The sequence below is a fragment of the Xiphophorus hellerii genome, chromosome 10 (assembly GCF_003331165.1).
Source record: "Xiphophorus hellerii strain 12219 chromosome 10, Xiphophorus_hellerii-4.1, whole genome shotgun sequence".
In the NCBI taxonomy this organism is placed as follows: Eukaryota; Metazoa; Chordata; class Actinopteri; order Cyprinodontiformes; family Poeciliidae; genus Xiphophorus; species Xiphophorus hellerii.
This window is the reverse complement of record NC_045681.1, coordinates 12,484,482-12,507,191: the sequence shown is the minus strand read 5'-3', so window position 1 is coordinate 12,507,191 and position 22,710 is coordinate 12,484,482. Positions and strand designations below refer to the sequence as shown.

Sequence of the window (22,710 nt, the reverse complement as noted above, 5' to 3'; positions counted from 1 at the left end):
GTGATGAGTCTTTGTTTTGCTGTTGGATGAATAAAAACAAAAACAAAAATAAAACACAAGTAGAAACAGAAATATATTGCAATGTAAACAAAATATCTAAGAATTAAGGAGAATAGGTCAACCAACAGAAATCTCTCCTGGACTTTCATGGTCTAGGATGTCAGAACATCGGGGACTGATGAATGAGATTTATTATATACTAGAGCGAAACAATATGTCTCTCATTGTACTGGAAACGTCGCCTAGGTCAGACTGACATTGCATATGTATGGTAGGGACCCAGGCAGATGATTCACACAGGTATGTAGGGCTCTGAGGCTAACATCATTTGGTCCTGCAGCCTTGCTGTGATTCAGTCTCTGCATCTGACTTCACCTGACTGAGTTTGCTCTTCAGCTTTTTCCTGGTGAATATTCAGTATTTAACATAGACTAACAACTAGTTGCTTATGTTTTATGAAGTTAATTTAAAAGGAGTCCAAAATAATTTGAGTAAATGTTTTTTTCATGGGTCATATATTTTTTACTTGGACTGGCCGTCTGTTAGGTTGAAACTAATCTGCACTGTGCATTTTCTTCCATCCAGCAGATGTCAGTGTAGTGTTGCTACAGTATTACTGACTATTAATCTTACCAGGTGTGGAACCCTCCTTTTATCATAGCACAATAAAACCCTGAAATAGTCGGATGTTGGGGAAAAAAAACAAACTTCTTCATCAGGTGGGGCTCTATTTTTGTTTCGCTTTGTTGGTTAAACATTAAATTCTGAATTAATTAATTCAACAAGTTATATTATGATATTATAATGTAATGTTATTCTACACATTCTTCAGACATTTATGGCAAAGCTTTTGGGTGAAGAGTTGCATAATCGGCAAATTGTGGGTTGATTCCAACTTTCACCATGCACTGATGTGACCCTGGGGAAAGCAGGGTCACATCAGTGACCCTGTGTGTGTATGTGAATGAGAGTCAAGAGTGAAAGCTCTTTGAGTGGTCAGTAAACTAAGAAATCGTTGCATAAGTTCAGCCCATTTAAACACTATTCCGGCAGGAACAGTAACAGTTATAATTGAATCATGAACACCATGCGGCCGGCAGTGCTGTAGATGTTGTGTCACCTCCTGGATAAGTTGTTGTTGATGCACACTTACAGTAATTTTAGTAGGCACAAAGTTCAACAACGTTCTCATGTTTTCTCCATTTGTGGAAAATGGCACTTACTGTGATTCACTGGAGTCCCATAGCCTAAGAAATTGCTTTGTAATCCTCTCCAGAATTCATTTATTTTTGTCCATCTTGAGGTTAGAATAATATTTATTTTTTTCTTCAATAAGTCTACTTCCATTTGTCAGGCATGCTCCATTTACTGTAGATGGTTTTTTTTTTGATTCAGGTCTACTTGTGGCTATTGCAGGAGTTTGCAACCATTTTAATCCAAAAAAAAAGAGTAGTTTTCCCTTCACATTCTCTCTTATAATTATGATTCAGTATCTTATAATTAAGACCTGGGGTGTAATAATTATGAGATATATGAGCTTATATAATGAACAAGTAATTTTGTTTTTACTTTGATCTGACAAAATATCGGACTGTTTTATTTTACAATCGGAAGTGTGTTACTATTGTTTACAGTAGCCGTAGCTGCCTTGATAACGCCTGCGCCGCAGGTCTCCAGGGACGACACGCACGTACGCAAAAGAAACAAACGCGCACATACAGAAACCCAGCAGCAGAAGGCAGGCAGCGGAGAGGAGGGGAGTGAAGCAGGTGGAAGTGCTGCTATCGTTACCTGACTCATTCTTCTTTTCGACAGGAGGGAGATGATTTTTTTTCTCTCTCTCCTGCGTTTCCAAGCTGCTGCGCAGAAATCCAACATTCACGAGAAGAAGTGGGAGCGTCGACTTACTTTAACAAACACAGAGGAGGATAGAGCGCTTGTTTGGGGAAAAAGTAACGACCAAGCATTGTTAGGTTGGTGGCTACGCGTGTAAAAAGTGTATGGAGACTGTTAGGGGTAATTAGAAAGCAGAAGCCATTAGTCAGAGTCTATAAGAGTGTGGTGCTTGAGTGTGTTAGGGGAAGGCGGCATGCAGGTGCCCGCACCGCAAAACGAGATGGTCCAGTGCTGCGTCCGGTGTTAAAGCTGTTCCCCTCACCTGGACCCGAAGCGAACATGAAGGACACGGGGGAATCAAAGGACCAACAACTAACTGTAAGTTTAAAAATCTCTTTAAACTTAGTTTGTTTTGCAAGTTACTATATGTTCATAACAATTACGAATTAGGCCTAAATGTTTCCTGTTTTATTGACATCTTTAATAATTCTAGCTTTTGTTGTACGAATACTTGAATCGGGTGATGCATATGTAATTGTCATCTTATTAGACATTTGTTTGACTATATTAAACGGTGAATTGCACAGGTAGGCATACCTTTTGAATTTGATATATATATATAAAACCATAAACAAAATGTATTATATTATGAATTCTGAAAAGTATGGCGTTCAGTTCTATTCCACTTTATTGAGGTAAAATGGTGTGTAAATACCATTGCAAGATGTTCAAGTCTTGTCATAGAATAATATTTTGATTTTTCTTTGACTGGACTATATTAACACATGAATATAGTTTAAACTGAACTAAACTAAACTAAACTATTCCATTGTTGCTCTGGCTGTATGTTTAGATTTGTTGTTCTGCTTACACTTCTGCCCCAGTTGCAAATGTGTTGCAGCCTCTTGTGGGTTTTCTCCCCAGATTGTCTTATATTTAGCTCCATATATCTACCAATCAACTCTGCTAAAGAAATGAAGCCACACACCATGTGCTGTCACCACATGTTTTTCTGTTGGCATCGTATATTCAAGGTTATGAACATTGTTAGTTGTGATCCACATGCAGTGCTTCACATGTCTTTTCTACCTTCAGACATGTTTACTGTGTACCCTGCAAAGTTGTGGATGATATCAAATGGGGCTGGTTATGGGTTTCTTTTACAAAATATATATTTTACTTGCCACTCATTGATGAAGTGAAAAAATAACCCTGCATTAAGTTTCTCCATAGCATTATCCCTGACTTATTTGATGTGTTCCTTGGTCTTCTCGCTAATCTGGACTCTATTTGCTAATCAAGTAACCTGTAAAGGCAATTCGTTGCAATTTTTTAAATATTTTTTTAATATGAGTGTCAAGAAGGTTAAATGGACTTCCCAATTTCAGATTTTTATTGGCAAGAATCTTTAAAAACTATTTATTTTTTCTTCCTTTTTGAGTCGGCCACTCACATAAAATCCCAATAACTGACATTGAGGTGGTGTCTGTAACATAACAAACACCACCTATGAAAACAGAAACTAACAATTTACATTACAGACATGATGAAAGTAAGGTACATGCGGCCACTGTGTATTTTTCTATTTTTCCCCTGTTGTTTCTCATTATACCTCCCAATGTCATCCACTGTTGCTATTATTTCTTCAATTTCCACTCTCTCTGCTTGTGCTGTGTTCTGCAGTGCACACCTGAATTATTGAGGTGGCTGTTTCAGCTGTCTGGTCTCTCTTGTCCAGCATGTAATAAAGCTTCCACAATGTGCTGATGGAGAAAAAGCCATAGTATGACCATCTGGTGCCTTGGTCAATATGAGATATACTAGCCATATTGGCGTTATTATAAGACATATTGCAGCACAAATGCAGCACATTTCTTACCCTGAGATGACATATTGACAAAAAGTCTGATTTTATCTCCTCCACTAATTCTCTAAGACTAATTTGCAATGCATTTGGATTGCACAAAATATCAGATTGTAATTGTTGCTGTAATATTATTGTCTGAAATAATGCAAACACATATGATTGCTTGCATACGACAATCAGCTGGCTATACCATTTCCATTTGTGTTGAGCGCCATTTGTTTATTTAGTCAGTTGGATGGACATCCACTGTCCTCCCCTGATCCAGAGCTTGTTGAACAGAATCAGGTTTCCTTAAAATCGTTCAGGCTTAGGATGCAGTACTTGTAACTCTACAATTCTCTCAGTAAATAGTTTAGCATCTGCCTAATTTAGTGTTTATATTAGTGTTCATAGCTACAATCTATAGGTTGTATACAGTCTACAGCTACAGTGCTGTGTTTAATTTGAAAGTACATTCTTATCACATTAAGCCACATCCACTTACTCAAACACAGCACCTCCTAATCTGTCAGATTAGGAATTGCTGTAAGCCCGTTGGTTAATTATAACAGATAACCTGCTAGTGTATTCATTGTTTTCATATCTTGCCACCTTACAACTGGAAATGTCAATATTTTTTATGTGGATTTTCTATGATAACATGTAGGATATAATTGTGGAATTATAGAAATTACTATTTTTGACTAAAAACATAAAAAGATTTCTCTTTACTCTGATATTCCTAAGTAAAATCCCAAGTTCTTGGAATCAACAGGGTTGATCCCATGATTTATACATTTCATGGAGCAGTGTTCAAATGTTCATCAATAATGTAGAGAAAATTGCACAACTGCAAACATTGACCTGACCTGACAGAAGTACAGCCTAAAGGTTCATGGTAACTCCAAAAGAGCTGTAAGGATCTACAAGTCTGGTGGGAGAATCTGCAGATTCACCAACTGCTTTTATGGAAGAGCACTCTGAGAAAACCATTGTTGAAAGCCAGCCATGTGAAGCTAATTTGGCAGTTTGCCACAAGACACATTGGAGCCATGGCAACCATGTGGAAGAAGGTACTCTGGCCAGATAAGAGCAAATTGGACTTTTTTGCCATGTGCAATGCTACATGTGAAAAAGACATAACATTCTACATTATCCTTGAGTACATAATCTCCAGTAAGAAGTGTGATGGTTGCAGTATCATAGTGTGGGGATGCTTTTCTTGTGCTGAAACTGGGACTGGTCAGATTATTGTTTGGAAGCCAGATAGACCCAAATACAAGACAAGAAGAAAACATTTTGGCTGAAAAAAAGAGTTGAGGCTTTTTGCTTTGTTTGCAGTAACTTACCTGCTAGCAAGACAACAACCAAAACACAGAGCCAAAGTTTCAAACGAATTGGTCAAACCATATTCATGTAAGAATGGTCCAGTCAAAGTACAAACCTAAATCCTATGGAGAATCTTGCAACTGCAGTCAAAGATGGTTTTGAACAAGAATCATCTAAGAAAGCTGAACAAATCCATTATAAAAAACTCCTACAAAATAGGCAGAGTTTGAACGAACAGAAAAAAAGCAAGCATCAAGAGCAATTTATTATGAACCATGCTTTAGTGTGTGTATTTTGTTAAGGATATATTCCTAGAATTTGAGTAAATACTGTAAATATTTCATAAAGCTTCTTTAAACGGCCTGAAAAATGTCTACCTTTAGTTTCTTTGACATGTTGTGTGTCATGCTTTCACTATAAATAGAATTTTGAATGTGGCTATTGTAAAGTTCTCAGCAACTCTTAGTGTGAAATTTAAAATTTGTACTTTATCTTGTCTATTTTTCTAAGAAAAACCACCCTTGCCATATTCAAAAACATTCTTTGGAAACGAGAAGTTGTGTTTGAGTGATGGTTCACGTTTATTACTTGCTTATTAGCTCTCGGCCTGGTAAATTGGATCTCGCTGTGTCAATGAAATTCAAGGATAACTGAATTCATATTGCTTGCCACAGGTTGCCTTGAGGATTCGACCCCTGAGTGATGCGGAGCAAGAGGAGGGGGCGACCATTGTGGCCCACAGAGTGGACGACCAGGTGAGATGGCCATCATTTATTCTTATCTCTTTGTGCTTGTGTGGCTGATGGGGTTGGTGTGCGTTTACGTGGGAGAAAGCTCTTCTTTTTTGTCTCCTCCACATCCCTCCTGCATGTCATGAGCCTACAGAGATAAGATATCTGTAGGGACCTGGCTAAAGCCAGGCAGCTCCTTTTGAAACTTTGTAAAGCTCAAATGTCACATTTGTTTTGTAAGTGAACGCAGACGCGAGAGTGACCTTTCAAGCTACGTCAGAGAAAAATAATCCATAAACAAACATCTAAATGTGTCACCACTCTGAATGGCTTTGGGTAACTTATATCAACAATGAAGAGGCTATACACTATACACTATACTCAATCAGAATTTCAAAAATAAAATCTAACAGAAAAAGCTAGGGCAGCAGAAGCAAAAAAGCAAAGTCAATCAATATTACAAATAAAAGCTAGCTTCTTGTAAAAAAAATAATAATACATCAAACTTCAGAGCCGAATCTTCTAACAGCTGCGTATGTGCTTCTTTTTCCTCCAATACAGTTTAAGGTTGATTTCTCCCTTTACAAGTTAAAGTTTTTTTTTTGAAAGGACACATGTTTTATGGAAAAATTATAAAACATTATTTGTTTAAAGAAAAAAACAACAAAGGTGTCAGTTTGAACCTTCAATTCATATCCTCTTTTAATACTTATCATATGTAATATTACGAACTGGGTCCAAAAAGCCCTCTAACATGGTTGAAATGGCTCTTTTCAGTGGTTTAAAAAGCCAGGTACAGAATTAACAAAAATTGTGAAATGGTGAGCAGGCAAAATGACTTTCCAGTTTCTATCATAACAATGCTTTCTTGCTCATCTTTCTTATAAAGGTGTTAATGACTGTCTGCTTGATAGCTCTTCTCATGTTAGCAATCTACCCCATGACCATACAGATCATATCATTTCTGTATTACACGTCCTTTTTTCAATGGAGTCATGTAATATTCAGATTTTCTCAGAAATTAATTTTTTAAATTTTACTTGCATGAACTGAAAAAAACTTAAAACACTGTGTGTTAAAAATCCATATAATTTCACTTTTGGAATTGTGAATACTAAAATAAATGGACTTGTACTTATTTAATGATGTTGACATGTATGTGAACACAAAGCATACTTACTGAGCATGTTACCTGTGATCTTGGACAAATATGCCATATGTTCAGACTCCATGAGGACCCATATTCACCACTAGGTTTTACCTTCAGCCAGATCCCCCTGGGGACCTTTTAGCAGCATTTGGAATGATGATGAAGGTAGTGCAAATGCTAATGAAGATTTACACTGATAACGTGCAGAGGTGTTTCCTCACTCATTAAAACATTTCTGTGAACACTAGTTACTATCAGTTTTTCTTAGCCAAATACAAAGCTGATATTATGAATTCCTCCCTGCTGGCTAAAGGGGGTTTATTATTTAAAATTAACCTTTATTAGCTTTATATCATGTTGTTAGGATATTCCCTCATTAAAAACATACTTGGAATGTTGCTTTGACTCTTTCATGCATGTCTGAGAAATTCTTGAATCTCCTGTGACAAACACTCGGGGTGCCTAAACGGTTGCTTATACCAAGTGCCGCCTATTTACACAAAGCTAAAAGTACATTGTTGTGGTGACGTGATGGAGTGTCGGAAAGAGCAGGAGCTTATTAAAGAAACAGAAGTCAATGTCAAGGTGCCAAACATTTTGGTTATGTTTATTCTATGAAGCATTTTTATAGCAACAAAATATAACATACTTACTTGATCATGCTATAAAATGGTACCATGTGCCTGGAAAATACATAGTATCCCTTTTTCAGGAAAAGTGCCATGTGTGGAGTGGAAGGGTGCCGGTGGTGTGATGATCAGATTTTACTCTTATTTTTAAGACAAGGCTGGAAACCAATTCTCAAAAGAGATAATCTGTTTGGCTGAGATTTGACTTGTTTGTTAGGTGTAATTCAATTATACCTGCACTTACCTACGACATCAGCACTTCTGCCTGCCATGACATCACGATAACAGGCTTGGACTCAGGGGATTAGAGCATAACAACAGGGTTGTAGCCATGGTGCTGACAACCATCCCAACACCCCCACCCATTCACCGCATATTACAGGGCCTTGTTATTGTATTTAGCTCAAGCAACCACATCTTCGAAAAAAAAGGGCTGTCCTCTGTTACCTGTGCAACATGCTGCAGGGTTGATTCTCTTCCCAAACAACACAGTCCATATTATAAAGAGACATTTGCATACAATGTATAAACAAATCTTGTTGCTATTTTTATCTCTCCCTGTCTGACATTAACTCAAGACTAAGTCTTTTGCTATGTTAGGTCAGTTAGGATAACTAAATAAAATAATTTTTGCTTGTTATAAAAAAGTCTATCGATTTATGTGTATTTTCTTGCTATTTGGAAGAATTGCCTCCTGAATGGTGTAACTGAACCAGGTTTGTAGGGCACCTTCCTCATACACACATTTTCTCCTCGGCCCCAACAATGTTTAATGAGACTGCAATTAAGGCTTTGTCTCTTCACTAAATTGAGTTTGTTATCTTAAAAGCGCTTTGTAGCTAATTTGTGTAATGGTTGGGATTATTGTCCATTTAAAGGATCCTTTTCTGACAAAGCTTTAACATCCTGACTGATGTCTTGAGTTGTTGCTTCAATATTTGTGCAAAATGTTCTTTTCTTGTGACGCCATCTACTTTTAAAATGCAACGGTCCACTTTGCAGTTAAATGCCCACCAACATGATGCTGCCCTGTTCATACTTCGCCGTTGAAATGATGTTTCAAGAGGCCAAACATTCACTAAGCATTTTAGTTTTTTCAGACAAGACATTGCTTGAAAAACTGATGAGAAATCTTTGGAGGAATGGCAACTTCTAGATAACCTTTGTCAATAACAATATTCTCATAGCATCTTCAGCCAGTCAGCATCTTCACAAGGTCTTGTTCTGAGGTCGATTCACACATTTCACACACAGACATGTTTATCTCTGGAAGTTAGAAACCCTTTCCTGAATAGTGTAATGGTTTGGCATTCCCAGGATTTATATTTCAGGATAATTGTTTAAACAGATAGCTATGGCTCCTTCAGGTGTTTGCATACTGTACCCAAAGGTGATCCACTTGTGGAGGTCGATAATTCTTCTCCTGATATTTTGGCTTCTTTTCATTTCTTCTGTTTTTTTCCCCAAAATGTCACACATTGAAGCATTATGTCTGAGGTGTTGCTTTAAGTGACGTCAACAGGTGGCCATCAATTTAACTAACTTATCAAAAGACATGACATTATGAAGTTAGCGCAATCAATTTCTCTAAAATCATTTATGTATCTGAAGCTAATAAAGCCATACGTTTTGTTTTGTTTTTTTATTTTATATGTTTTTTAAAAAAATGGAAAAAAATAATAATTTGGCAATCCTGACAAACTTAGAATGAGCTAAGTTTAGCCTAATTTAATTCCAGGTAGTGAGAAATGTTTTATGCTTTTATGAATGTGTATGTAAATGGTTTTTTCCAACTGTTCCTCTCAAGAGCGTCTGACACTGACAGTCATGCTGAGTGGTCTCTGTTGTGTTATATCACGCCCAGTTTGGCACGTTCTTAGAGGATTAATGGAGCTTACAATGTGCACTTGTTATTGTGACAGGAGGACTTTTTTAATCAACAGGCTTACAGAAGCTGTCCTCACCTGAATGGAAGAAGGGGGGCATCAACATGAGCATTTATTGGGATTATACTATAACTAAAAGCTGAATCTGTTTACACCATCCTCTATCCCATACTTTTGATGCATGTCTAGATTGAAACACTTAAACATTACACCAAAACTACATATTTAGAAACATAAAATATTTTGTAGTAATTAAGTTGTTTGTGAGATAGTAGACATATGGCCTGCGGGTTGCGCTCAGACAGATTAGCCGTGTTGCTGGCGGCTGACTTAGCTGCCTGAATGGGAGTAGCCATATCTAGCTGTACTGGCAGAAAGCAGACAACTTAAAGCTGGTTAAGTCTGCGGAGATGAGCTCATCGAAGAGATTTATCTCAGGTTAAGCCTTCTGCCACCTGCTCTTTTTCTCTCTGCGTCTTCCCCCACCAGACAGCCTCAAGGACTCACGCTGTTTTGTTTTTATCTGTCCTTATTTACCTCTCTGACACAATGAACTTGAGGTAGCAATACACTGATCAGCGTGTCTGGTAATTAGACATTAGAAAGACTGAAGACAGGCTGTTTGAGTTTTCTTTAAATTATAAGTAAAATGAATCCTTCATATTTCTTTCAAAACAACATTTTACATCAGTTTACCATAGTGGGCCAGAATCTGACACACTAAGAACAAGTGTGAATTGACCCTCTTATTGGTTTATGCTTAAGAACATTGTTAGCTTTGACTTTGAAGTCTCAAACAGTGTTTTCTTTTCTACCTTATTATAGAATGCCACGAGAAAAAGTGAGAGGTTGTAGTTAAGAGGCTAAAAGCTTCACTAAACTTAGGCTCTTAGAGATAAAGCTCTTCCCTCAACTCTGTGAACAAGAAACCTGAAACTGTTGATGTCTCACCAACAATTTATTTAAAATTACAAACACTAGTTTCAGGAATTGCATTTTTTTTGTTTGACTAATTTTTTTTAGTTTAATCTATTGTGGAATCCCAGTGGAATACATTAGTGAAAAAGTTAAAGGGTTATGAATACTTGTTAAGCAGTTCTGCCTGTAGGAAGCAGGTGGGAATGTCTTACGGTGATTCCTCGTTTTCATGTGGAAATGACATTTAAAAACTCTATTTCTTTTCACCTACACATTCTCAAACAACCAGCAAATAGCTAGAAAATTATAATTATTGCCATAATATAACCACAGATGAATGGGCTGGGATCAATACATGGCTAATGTGCCTGTGTTAATTGTGCAACCTGGACTGCCAGGATAAAATGTCAGTTATTACCGGGTATTGATGGTAGCATATTAGGTGCATCATTTAAAAGTAGCTCTTCTCTTGTCTGGTGTTGGATTTAAGTGCTTTATCACAACAAGAACAGATATTTTACGTAAGATCTTCCTTCATGTGGTCCATTGAAACAGGCAGGGTTATATGCATAGAGGCAGAGTGTTCAAGACCAATTCTGTTTCACAGCAAGGGTTTAAAAAATATGCAACATTTTGCAGTCTTGATTATGACATCCAGGGCACATTTTCCTCCTTTGTGAAGCACAAAACACCTTGTGCCAATGTAGAGTTGCAGAAAGTCTGAATGCATTGCTGTTGGTGAAAGGAGATTCAAATTGCCTTCTTCTTAGAACCTGTTTTGCAATTTGTCTCATTTAGAAGCACTATTGTAAATTTGAGTCTTTCCACATTAACAGTATCTAGTGTCTTGTACTGATTATGCAAGTGGAATCCAGTAAATTAAAATATCATATAAAGGTAAATTTACTTTTGGAATTATATTCAAAATGTATGTGAAACACACACCCATACATACAATTGCATCAACAAAATAAAGGCAGAAAATAATACATAGAAGGGCTGACCACAGTAAGCTGTGCCGGACTCTCTGCTTTTGTTTCTGTTTATGTTTAAGGCATTTTTTTTACCTTTGAAGTAAAAGCTTTAAAATTGGTTCGCTGTTTTATTACTAGTGACAAACTTTTCCAAATCTGGGATTTTTTTGGACATTATTCTAAATGATTAACACATTAGAAGTTACTTACTGTGTATTATGTCTGATTGTGAAACATGTTGAGGCACTTCTGGTGCAGACAGACATTTTACACCATTTCCACCTGTTCAACACTTCCATATTTTGCTGTGGAGTCAATGTATCTGTATATGACCACATCAACTGCATACATGACATCTTTACTATTTCAATATAATTTGATAGTATATCAGCAGATGAGCTGTGACTTTAAAAAAGGCCTCTGTGGTACACAATTGAGCTGCATTGAGCAGTTCTCATACTGAAAACTAACAGTTTGCTGTACATTTTTTAAAAATAGGAACCAAGTCTCTGAAGACCTTTTGGCTTTTTCAATTTATGTGAAAGAGCTTCATGATTTACTGCATGCAAAGCCTCTTTCAGGTCTAATAACACTGCAACGACCTTTGCATGAATTACTTCATCAATATGGTGTACCATGGAGCCAATGAGTCTTTTTCATATGACGTGTTAGGTAAGCCCACATTGCTTTTGAAGTGGCCTTCTGCTTACTTGCATAGTTGGAGCTGGTGCCTCTTATCTTGCTGCTGACAATGCTCCAGAAATTGTCTTTGGGGTTTAAGTTAGTCCAGTTTTATTTATGATGGAATACGGACAAAGTTTTTGCACAAATGTACTTAGTCAGTCCAGTTTTATTTACATAATTATGAACATAATTTATTACCACCATTTATTTACCCAATTTATTTAGTCCTCTGTTGGTAGAGAGTTCTGATTACAACAATACTCTTTTAGAAATCTGAGTATAACTAAGAAGGGGGAGCTTTTGTGTAGGGTGTTTTTTTTTTGTTTTTTTTTACAAGACTATGTGTTTACATACCTTCTTGACTGAATTAGAGAAGGAAAAGAAAAATACAAACAGCCTTGCTCTCTTTATAGTCCTAACCTCTTTACTCACAGACTGTGCTATAATAAGGACAAGAAAGGGAGAGGTGCATTTTGATTGACAAATTTAGTTCAACTTTCTTCAAAAACTGGGTTAATTTGTTGACCCAGCTTACCTGTATGTCCCAGAACGCAGATAATCTTTGTGTCCCTCTTGTCCTGTACTCAACCTCCTTGTTTTGACATTCTCTGCCTGAATCCTCAGATCTCTGCACATCCCTCTAAGTCTCTTTTGGAAAAACAGCCACTGTGGGCACATTTGTCCCTGTTTGTGTGTCTTGCATGTGGTCCATCTCAGTGGCCTCCCTGCTTTAAAATGCTTGGTCTAGGGTAGAGGGCGAAGCATAGCAGCTTATTATGGTGGCCTCTGAAGGACAATAGATACTTGAGTAGCCATGTTGTCACTCCTGATATACAACTAAAACCTTTTTGAGTCACAGCAGCAGTTTTGATGTATGAAGCTGGATTTTTATTGCAACCACAACATAATGTAACAAAACAAGTGAGCAGATAAAGCCATCAAGCTGAAGCGGCTGTGAGTCATTTCCATCATACTTTGGCCTTAGCCATCTTTTGAGGCGTTCCAGTCCACAGGGGGGAGGAGAGGAGGAAACAACCCAGAAAGTTTTATATATTTTTGTCATTAGCTAAATAAAGAATGTTGTGTCTTTTATTTACAAAAGAGAAATCTGAGTGGGTGTCCTTTCTGAGAAGAATCATGAGCAATATTTCTGGGTATTTAATACCTCTAAGCAGGAAGCTTAGGCTATCCATGCGTGTATCACCTTTAATAAATGGAAAGCTAATATTGGTCAGCAATCTCATAGACCATTATTGATGCATTATGAATCAAATTCCACTAGGAGCTTGAAAGGACCAACCTGGCATTCTGTTATAAAACAAAACTTAGAGTGTGATGATTGGAAAAGAGCAACAATTGGGCATTAGTGAGGCGAAGTGGAAATGTCTCCTATAGATCTCAATGGAGATGCTTTAATGCTGCTGGTAAATCTTTCAGCTGAGAATGAATAAGTTAAATTTTTACTTTTCCTCTACTACATATAGATTTAGAGTGAAAATTTAAATTTAATCAAGAATTTATTTATTTTTCTGACTGGCATCTCTCAAAATATAATGGCAATGTAAAAGAAGTCTACTTTCTATTTACATTTTATTTAAAAAAAAATTGCATTTAGAATTTATTTTACCCTTCTCAATAAGCTGTGGAAAATATTCTTTTTGCAATTACAACAAACAGACTCTCTTAACTGTCTTTTTCAACTGGTATTTTTTGTGATGAGATAACAGCATTTAAATACATCACATCCTGTCCTGTACATCCTGGACAGGTTGCCAGACTGAAACAGAAAAACATAGAAAGACACGGAATGAGCAATCATGTGTGCAGACAACGGCAAGAAAAATTTTATAGAGATTAGTTAACCTAAAATTCATGGTTGGACACTTAGTATGCACAGGGAAACCTTGTAAATTTCATGCAGAACCATGGGATTCGAACCCTGGATCTTCTTGCTGCAAGACAACAGTGCTACCAATTGTTCCACCATGTAGCCAAACTTCTACTGCCTAACATTAGCAAATGCACTATTGCCAATAGTACATAGCCTGTATGCCTATGCAACTTGTGAAACTAATGATATCCCATTCTTGACACATTTGTTTTGTCATGAAGTTTTTTAGAAAGTTGCAACTGTTTTTTCTCTAAATTGCATTGAGTGAAGAGTCCCTGGGCTCCATTCTGCATGAATATGTGCAGCATTTAATCAGTCAGGCTCTGCACAAATCGTTTGTTTTTGCAAAGGTGAATGGGCCAAAATTTATACAAAAGACTCATTACAATTTATTTAACACTTGGTGACAAGTGTTGGTGCAAACTGTTGCATGTAAGTGAAACAAATCAAGAAAAACAAAAAATCTGTTAGTGGGCAAATACTTTTTCTCACCACAGTACAAATATAACCTCTAAATTAAAATGCAACTTGAAGCAAATATGTTACATTTTTTATTTTGCCTTGGAAAATAAATGGGCTGGGGGCTTTAATACCCATGAACCCAGAGCTTCAGAGCTGTGGAGGGAAAGCTCTTAGAATCTGCTTCTCAATTATCGTTCACTGTTTAGTAGTGCTAACATGAGAAGCTGTGCTTCAATAGGAATGCTGTTTTTCAGCAAGTTTCCAGAGAAACCTGAAAAACATTCAGTTTGTGATGAAAATGCATAAATATCTTTGTTATGTCCGGTCCTGGTGATTGGCTGCCACGTCTGTTTTACACCTCTGACATTTACACCATATAGAAAAGAGATTAGTAAATTTACTGGTATTTATCTTGGACAAAAGCTGTTACCGTAGACGTAAACTGCAGACTCTGAGAATGCATTGGCCAATAAAATAAATATATTACCTTTTATAGAAGTGGTTCTCAACCTTTTTAATTCATGAAATAACTCCTAGTCCCAGAATGGAGTTGTAATTTTTGGTTTTGTGTACCCAACTGACATGTAGAAAGTCCCATTTGGTGTGTGGTACTTCTAGACATTGTAACTTTTGTTTACATCCTAAATTTCCATTTTACCCTTACTGTCAGTGTGATTTGATTTCCATTTTTTCCCAATAAAAATCAATCTGAACATTTCATCAAACTGTGGTTTGTTTTACAGAGAACAACGTTCACAAAATTCTCTGTGAATTTATTTTTATTTCTCTGACATTTAAATTATGTCACTGGATTTTGAAGAGAACACTGTATGTTCTAACCTAAATCCTGTGGAAAGTCCATTGTGTTGCACAGCAGTAAAAGTCTTAAAACTGGTAATGGTTTCTTTTATGTTTTACACTGACATCCTCCTTTCCGTTATGCCTGATGGGATAAAATGGACTAGAGGTCTGGAAATAACACGCTGTTCAGCACCAATTTGTTATTACAGTTATTACATGTGAGCAGGAGTGTGATGTTAACTTGACACTGCACTAAATGGCTAGTTGAGCAGCTTGTCACCTTCATCTGAAAAGGGTATTATTACCTGATTCAGCATGCTTTATTCTGCCTTTTAGTCTATTATAGCAAACCGAAGACAGTCAGACTGGACAAATCAAAAAAGTGATGGTCATCAAAATTATTGTATTAGTGGAAGAGCAAAGATTTCATGTTTATGTTCTCCAAAATGATACATATACATCTGTTTCTATTAAATAACATCAGAATCAACTGCTTTGAAAAACATGGAAGGCTACCCTGATTTAATTTAAAACAGTACTCTAGATAACAGGAAATAGTGTCTTAAACTTCTCTTTCCATTGGAATTAACTACGCAATAATAAATTCCAGTATTTTATGGTGTTTAAAGATAAATAGCACATCTCACTTATGCTTCTTGACCTGATACTGCCTGGCATGGCTCATTCCTCGTGTACCCGCTTGATCAGTTGGGTGTGCTCTGAAAAATCAAATCAAATCAAAATCAAAACTCAAATCAAATTTTATTTGTATAGCACATTTCAGCAGCAAGGCATTTCAAAGTGCTTCACATCATATCAAGCACAGAAACACAATGCAACATAGAATCAACAATCAAAACACGACATTAAGTAAAGTTTCATCATTACATTTGTAATTGATTACGTTTCAAATACAATCCTAAACAAGTGGGTTTTTAGTCGAGATTTAAAGGAAGTAGTCTATGCAGCTCTTCCTCAATACCGAGACATATGAAATCATTCATACACCATCAAAGGTTGACCTAAACTTTGTCAAAAACATAAAATCCTCCCCAAATAAACTTTTCTTACTGCAAGATTTGCTGCTGCAAAGGCTATTCTTGAATTACAACACATTTGGGGTGAAACTGTACCCAATGTAGGATGGAGAAGAGTGCCTCTCTTTGTCTTTTGTGGGTAGTTGATGCCCCTGGCCTTGAAGTCACCTCTCACCTTACGACCAACCTACCCTCCAGCGTCCAGTTACTGAGCTACCATTCCAGTCTCTGAATGCTTGTGTATAATGACACAAAATGAGTTGATAACAACAAAGCTAGGAATTAACCCAACATACTTTACCTACAAGAAAGTGATTTCTGAAAACTCCTGTATATAATTTGTATTCACAAAAAAAGAAGAAAACAAGGAGAAACTGATTATGTGGCATTACAAGTAATGCTTAATATAGGTTATGTGCTATTGTTTTTAATCAATCGTTTTTGTTTCACATAATAATGCAAATGCATACTGATCAAAGAAGGAAGGAAGAAAAGGAACAGAACACGTTCCTCTGATTATTTGTCTGTAGAGTTCTTCTACAGACAAATAATTCTTCTACAGACAAAGTTGCATTACACAAAAGTTTAAAACTCCCTCTACATTTGTTATCAAGTGTCAGAGTTGGAATTACAACAACCCTGGTCTGACAGCACCAGTTTGCCATTCAATCGTGACAGCCAGACATCCTACGTCACTTCAGCTAAAGAACAAGACTTTACAATCAGGCATACTGTATCAGGTATGCTTCGGTCCAACAGACACCTCCAATCTTGGCAAGTCTCTGAAACAAGATATTCAGTGGCATTGTCAGGGCACAGAGGGCAGGGCTTGAGCATTTCTATCAGATAACCAAGTGCATTTGTGTCCAGTGTGAGTTTCCAAAGCTTTAGTTGCATTTCTGAAAGGGTAGTTTAAAAGGTTGCCTTGCCAGGTTACTGCTAGGGCCTGATTGTTTGATTTTTTGGTGATCTTTACTGTTTGTTCTTGACACAACAGTAAAAGCACGGTTGCAAATCTTCTGTGAATGAAATGCAAGCCAGTGACAAGCGCATTAACTGGGGACCCTGGTAAGAATGAATAAAAAAGTAATCCCAAAGTAATAAACCAAAATTTTTGACAGAATGACAGGTGACAATTATTTTTTGTGCGACCTTTATTACATTTAAATTAAAAGAAAACCTAGTTTTATTGTCCACTGACACAGGAAATCAGCTGTACAGAGTAATAGTCCAGGCTGCCTCAAGACTTACCTAAGTGTCTCTGATGATGCAATCCGAAACCTCTTTTTTCCTTCCGGTTCATTTGGCACTGAGTGTCTCCAAGTGGTGCATAATGCAAAAAAAGTTATAGGTGAGGTAGGGGGTGAATTTTACTTTTTGCTATACATCACTGCATCCAAATTACTGAGATTTTTTTTATTCTAAATATTCAGTTGGATTAAAATAATACATGGAATATTTGGTGCTTGGTGGGCGGCAAGTACTGTTCCAATTCTAATCTCTCAGTGATCCTCTTCAACCTCAACCTCATGTCCTGCATTTATCTTCTTCAGCTGTCTGTCTCCTTATCGTTCTTTCTTTATTTTTTTAAAATTATGGTAATATCTGCTTTTGGTTAGACAGTGACTACATCCATATCCTGTTTGTTTGTTTTTGTTTTGTTATGTCATTATAATGAAAACATTTTTACTTAAAACATTTTGACTCAGTTCATGCTGTAGGTATCTCATATGAGTTTTTATCATAATAATATAAGAAATCAGTGTTTAGTACTTATTTAAATGAGTCATGCAGCTGTGAAACAACAACTATGACCAGGTTGGAAAAACATACACACAAAATAGTTCTTTTAATTTATCTTGCTCATAGATCCACTGCAAACCTAAGGCACAACGGAAGGAATCAAAAGCTGATTGTCATCTGCTATTATTTTTTCAGTTGAGACAATAAATATTTTATAAGCAAATATTCTAATGAAGAGAGCAAAGGTTTTTATTTTTGGTGGACAGTCTTGCTTCACTGGTAACAAAAATCTGAAAAAGTAATAGGAGATGGCAAATCACCATTAATTACTTTAAACTTTTTATAATCAATGACAAAAACTTTTGCCCATTATTTTTAGAAATGTTCCACCTAATATTGACAGTTTATTATTATTAATTATTATTATTTATGAATATTTGCTATCTGTGAAAATACTATATTTTCTTCTTTTATTATCCATTATAAATGCACTCTGTTCCAATTGGAGAACATCCATACTGTGTCATTGTGTTCATGTTAAGAACAGGCCTTTAACTGTACTTGCAGGGTAAGTACTTGCAAAGAACACAATAACAAAGAATTCAGAGATGAACCTATGAGTTAAGACGTGACACATGGACAAAACACAGCTTTTAATCATTGTGACGCATTCATGTTCAACCCTTTCAGTTTTATTATGGGCAGTCAAAGAAAGAGCCATAAAGACAAGGCACAAATGTAAACAATAAAACCTGACAGCAGTGCATGTACGTTGATAGGTTGGCTCTATCGCTCTGATACAGACCGGGTTTTGTTTAAAACATCCTGCATTTGTTAAAACTAGTGTTGCCATTTAATGTTAAATGGTCCTGCTGTAAAATACCCATGACTGTCCAGTAGGATATAGACCTTCACCTTATCTCTGAGATTTCCTAAATGCTTTCAACATTTCCAAATCTTGCATGTTTCAGAATAGACCAAGTTTGCTGTTTTGCTTTTCTGGTTTATACTTAGTTCCTTTCAGACTTCTTCTTGCGGTAAGAACATCTATGCTAAAAAGAGCTGTTGTTAGTGTGACTTGATAGCCCCCAAGTTATGGTGTGTTGACTGAAGGGATCGGAATTAAACTTTCACCGGCCACTCTTGTGGGTTAATGGAATGTTTTGTACCAGGTGCTATTTAAGACACAAGTCACTTTTTGTTTCAAACACACTATTGTGGTCTTGGTTAGACACTAGCCTGATAAAAACCTGCCCCTTATACTATGCTTTGCACCATACAGATGGTCAGGACTGTTGAGAAACAATTGCTTCCTGAAGGAGTGGACTGTGTTGAGGTTTTAAATTTTACCCAGTTGCAAATGTTTGCCCATGTAATATTCCAGTTAGACAGTAAGAAGCTTTGTGGAAGTTGCCTTCGCTGTAAAGAACCATTCTCCACTGCAAAGAGAGAAGTGCTGAAACGAATGAAGCAAGTGTTAATGTTAATCTAATGTTTGGAAACATGGCCATATTGGACTGAACATATTTGTTCACTTCCATTGCTGCCATTGCTAAAAATACAAGCAGACTACAATTCTAAAGCAGTTCAGAAAATCGACTTCATCATTTACAACTTCTCCTTGTGTTTGCTGATTGGCCCAGTAAAAAAAATCTACCAGAGACAATCCAAGTCAAGGGAAGAAAGTGCAGCCTGTACTGGATAAAGGAACTTTTTCCGAATGGAATTGGACAAAAATTCTGTAATGCAATTATTTCAGCACAAAAAAATAATACACCAGGAAATGTCCTATTACTATTCAGTTCCTCTTCTACTGATAATATCATTTAATCAGAAAAATCTGAAAAAGATTAGATTTTTGAGCTTCAGCTTGGCCAAGTCGAGCTTTCAGTCACCATCCAGTTTCATGGTTAATCTCAAAGAAGTACAAATGCACATCTAAAATACAGGCAAACAATTTAGTCTCTCGTTTTGTTCATTGTAGTACCAGTGACAGCAGCTAACCACCAAGTTATTAGTGACTCAAGCCTTTGTTTACATGTAATGAACCTCTACCTTTACAATCATCCATATATCTTCTGACTTTTGTTGCCTATGTTTGCAACATTTTCTCTTTGGCACATAACACTGGAGGGAATCAGAAAAAAGCACCCAGGGCTCGGTGACTTGTGAAACCGCACCACATCCAGGCTATGAATTATGGATCTGTGGTGGGTGAGAGCGGTGCTATAATCAGCAAGATGGCCAACCAAGTGATCCCTGCTGCTTTAATGAGCGGGCCAGCAGGTGCTGTTGATCAGCCAGGAAAGGCGTGGCTGTGGTGCATCGTCGCACCCTAATGCGTCTTTATGGTGTTTTGAAAACTCCATCACACTAATTGGTTTCATGTCAGTGCATAAGCAAGCTGTTGTTTGACTTTGGCTTCTTGAAAGTATATGAATATTTTAGGAGTGGCTTTTATTTAAAGCCACCATGTGCAAATACATGTAGTGACCACTTTGTTTTGTTTGCTTCAGGGGTAGAGTTCAGTGGGGTCATGACTTGCATCTAAATGAAAGGCATGATGTGCACTGGGGCTTTGAGTCAAGAAGTCCCTTCTGTTTTTACAGTGTTGCACTTCTTATTGCTTTGGGGTCTCTGATCTGGACTATAGATTCACCTGTTTTGTCTTTTTCTGTAAAAAAAAAAAAAAGACAGTTTCTTTGGGCAGAGAGTGGCAGTATTAGTCTGAGGCAGTCATTTTTGAATCCAACAGAAAATAGACTTGAAGGATTTGATTGATGCATAGATGCATAGATTGAATTATTATACAATTCCCCAAAAATATGCATCACTGTTTATATTGTTTTACGTGTTATAGGGTGGGAAAATATTTGGTCAAGTATCAAATATTTTCGGTACTTGACCTGTTTAACCAATCGAAAGAAAATCAACAAAAAGAAGATTGCCAGCAATTAACAAAAACTGAAAACTGGTTTGCAGCAAAAAAAAAAACCCAACAACTCTTGCTAATATCTATCTCATAAAGCTTTGATCTTGCTGATCTTTGAGAGAATATGATCTGAAACCTGAACCAGCTAACAAGTGACTGCTCCTGAAAGAATAGGAACAGCAGTGGACTTCATCCATGTTTTCTGCCTGGATGAGTTTAATTATTAAATTAGTGTTTGTTCAAATTAATGGTTGTCTACTTAATTTATAAAGTAAAACAGGCAGCAATAAAATTTGAGAAAAAATATGTTTTCTCAAAATTACAACTTTGAAAGATTCAAAGTTGCCAAATAAATTTGCTCAGTTGCTTGAAGGTTGTTTCCTCATGAAGACACCAGAGCAGCTTAGAAAGTAATTAAATTGGCCTCTTTTGGGTAGTTAAGTAGTAGTTGCTAATCAGCCAACATTTTCACACAGTCATATTTAGCTCTGTTTAAGTCATTATTTAGTTCCAAAAAAGAGTTTCTTCTACAAAACTACTCCCAAGTTTCATACTGGTTATAGCATTTGCTTACCACCACTTTGCATCTCACAAGCACTGACTATAGCAAAGGAAAAAAATAAAAAATGGATACCAACACTGTCAAAATATTGCATTCAATATTCATTTTTAGTTTGAAGATGGACAGGATTTTTAATCTGTAACACCATGTCTTTGGGGTATCAAGTCATCTTTTCACCTAACTGCTTGAAGTGACTTAATTTTTGGCCAAAGGCCATAAAATGGCTTTTATTTTTAGATCATTGCGCTCTGAATAAAGTGATGTTCTCCTGTCATCCACTGAGTCATGATTATGCCAATGTGCCTGTTCAGATTTGCTTGCTAAAGAAGACGCTTCATTTTTACTCCATGTCCAATAGCACGTGTTTTCATTTAGCTGCATGAGCAAATGACATGTAGGAAATTTATCATCACAGCTTACCTTGTCCTTTACATGACTTAACTCTATACTAATTCCAAACACCAGGTCCTGATCTGTACTTCACCCTTGACTTTATTTCTCAGAAGCTTCTTAATACTGAACACAGAGTACTTTAAAGGGCATCTGCATGTGTTGAAAACTTCTGTGAGGTCAGTTCATTCCTGGCCTTAAATCCCCAGGGCACATTCCCAGACATCCAAGCAATGTGATCAGAGCCAGCCCCTTAGAGTTTTATCAAGGGACTTAAGAAAATTAGAGATCTTATGTCTTCCTATACACCAGCTGTTACATGTGCATGTTCACGGAGGGATCTGTGGAGGCAATGTAACTCAAGAAACACAAGTGACAGATGGGAATAGAGGTGTTATCAACACCCTGAGTAGCACATGATTTTTCCCCGGAGCATCCACATAGACAAAAGTGTGTGTGGACATTTGATACCTGCATCACTTGCAGTTATGTAAGAATGCTGTTTCATGCTCATCAGCTTCCTTAAGGAAACTCAGGGATACTGATATCTTATACAAAACATGCTAAAATTGAGAAGTGGAGCTGCACAATTTCAGCAAATATTGAATTTGATACATTTGATGGAAATGGAAATAATCATATTGATTATGACTAACCCTCATTTTCAAGACACTGTTCTTTCTTTACCCTTTTACAATGTTCTAACCCCTCTCCATAAGCTCTAGCTTTTCAGCCACTAAAAAAATACTCCTATTGTATGGGCGTCAAGGAAAAAGGAAGCTTTCATTTTCATTCATTGAGATTTGAACACATTTGTGGTTCATTGTGATTGTGAGCCCATAAAATCAAGACCCTTAGCAGAGAACAGGAGGGGTTAGTTGAGTACTGAAAAGTTGCACTGATTAGTCT

General features: G+C 36.8%; 1 protein-coding gene across 1 annotated transcript in view; it reads left to right on the top strand.

The window, feature by feature from the left end:
* Window positions 1–1,690: 1,690 nt before the first annotated feature.
* kif19 (kinesin family member 19) overlaps window positions 1,691–22,710 on the top strand; it is a 38,369-nt gene continuing 17,349 nt past the window's right edge. The window contains exons 1-2 of the mRNA XM_032575363.1: window positions 1,691–2,214; window positions 5,686–5,766. Of these exons, the coding sequence (XP_032431254.1) occupies window positions 2,176–2,214; window positions 5,686–5,766 (120 nt within the window). The 5' untranslated portion in view covers window positions 1,691–2,175. The remainder of the gene's footprint in view (window positions 2,215–5,685; window positions 5,767–22,710) is intronic.